This window comes from Tupaia chinensis, unplaced genomic scaffold (assembly GCF_000334495.1).
Source record: "Tupaia chinensis unplaced genomic scaffold, TupChi_1.0 Scaffold000418_1, whole genome shotgun sequence".
Lineage (NCBI taxonomy): Eukaryota > Metazoa > Chordata > Mammalia > Scandentia > Tupaiidae > Tupaia > Tupaia belangeri.
In genome coordinates, this window is record NW_006159923.1 from 421,300 (window position 1) to 422,579 (window position 1,280).

Consider the following 1,280-nt stretch of genomic DNA (forward strand, 5'->3'; position numbering starts at 1 on the left):
GGGAAAGAGCTGCAAAAGGTAGACACTGACAGAGCCACAGTCAACAATGTTTTCAGTTCAACAAACTCTGATGGGGTGCCTGCCACGTGTGGGGTCCCAGACCTAGTGCTGGGCACGACGCTGAGAGGGCAGCCCGAAGTGAAAATACAGAGCGAAGACAAGGTATGCTGTGGGGAGAGTAAAAAGTACAAGTAACAAAACAAAAACCGAAATACAAAAACGAAAAATAAAATGTGAAAAAGGGAAGGGCGATGTATCTGTACACCACAGTTCTCGTAGTCCTTACTGATGACGGAGTCACCAGCTCAAGTCAGGCTGCAATAGAGTAAACTCGATTTAAGAAGGCATCGATGTCTCTTGTAGATTTTAAAAAGATCTCCTTCAAAAACGATAAAAAAATGGTTTTACAAAAAGTTTTGGCACTTAAGAGGGGTAAGCTGGCTGTGTGTTCACCCTGGCAGGTGGGCGGGTGTTCAGTGCCCGGCCACGCCGGTTAGTTGAGCTGCCACGGAATTGTGAACTGCTTTGGGACACTGGGCAAAAGCGTGTCCTCGCTTGCCACAGAGGTTGCACACGATGCCCTTCCGGCAGTACGGGCTCAGGTGCCCCTCCTCCCCGCACCTGAAGCACCTGTCCTGCGTGCAGCTGCCGCTCATGTGGGTCCGGGAACCACATTTAAAGCACGTCTTGGGCTGCCCCTTGTACCAGCTGTAGCCCCGCTCGGCCCCCAGGAAGAAGGCCCCGGGCAGGTGCCTGACCCCGCCCTCCCCCTGGCGCAGCTCGATCTCGCACTTGTACTCGCCGGTCCAGATCCCAAACCTGTCGGTCACTTTCACAGGCACCGCCAGCACGTCGCAGTGGCGCTTGAGCCAGGTCACGATGTCCTCCACGTCCACGGTCTCGTTCCGGAAGAGGATGAAAAAAAAAAGAGCGTCTTCAAACTGGACTTGCTCCGCCCCAGAACCACAAAGTTCTCCCAGCAGTCCTCCTGCTCGCGCTTCTCCTCGTAGACGCGGAGGAACAGGGCCAGCTTCTCCGCCGAGCGGAAGCTCACGTCGAACTCGCGGCTGCCGGGGATCTGGATGACCGCGAAGATGTCGCTGGGGTCCATGCCTATGGAGCGCAGGATGAGCGCGCCCACCACGAAGTCCCGGGTCGGGCAAGCGCCCTCGTCTCCCTGGAAGCAGATGCGCACGAGAAAGCGTCCCTTGCCCGGGCCCGTCGCCTGCTCGTCCTGGAGGGGCCGCTCGTCCGCATCCTCCGCCGGGGCCGCCATGGCC

The 1,280-nt window shown here is 57.5% G+C and overlaps 1 protein-coding gene across 1 annotated transcript; it reads right to left on the bottom strand.

The window, feature by feature from the left end:
- Window positions 1–6: 6 nt before the first annotated feature.
- ZCCHC3 (zinc finger CCHC-type containing 3) lies at window positions 7–1,280 on the bottom strand (the record flags this gene model as incomplete). The annotated part of the gene is given in 2 exon segments (XM_006172334.2): window positions 7–920; window positions 923–1,280. Coding segments are annotated over 2 exon segments (805 nt in total), but the record flags the coding sequence as incomplete, so codon positions are not given.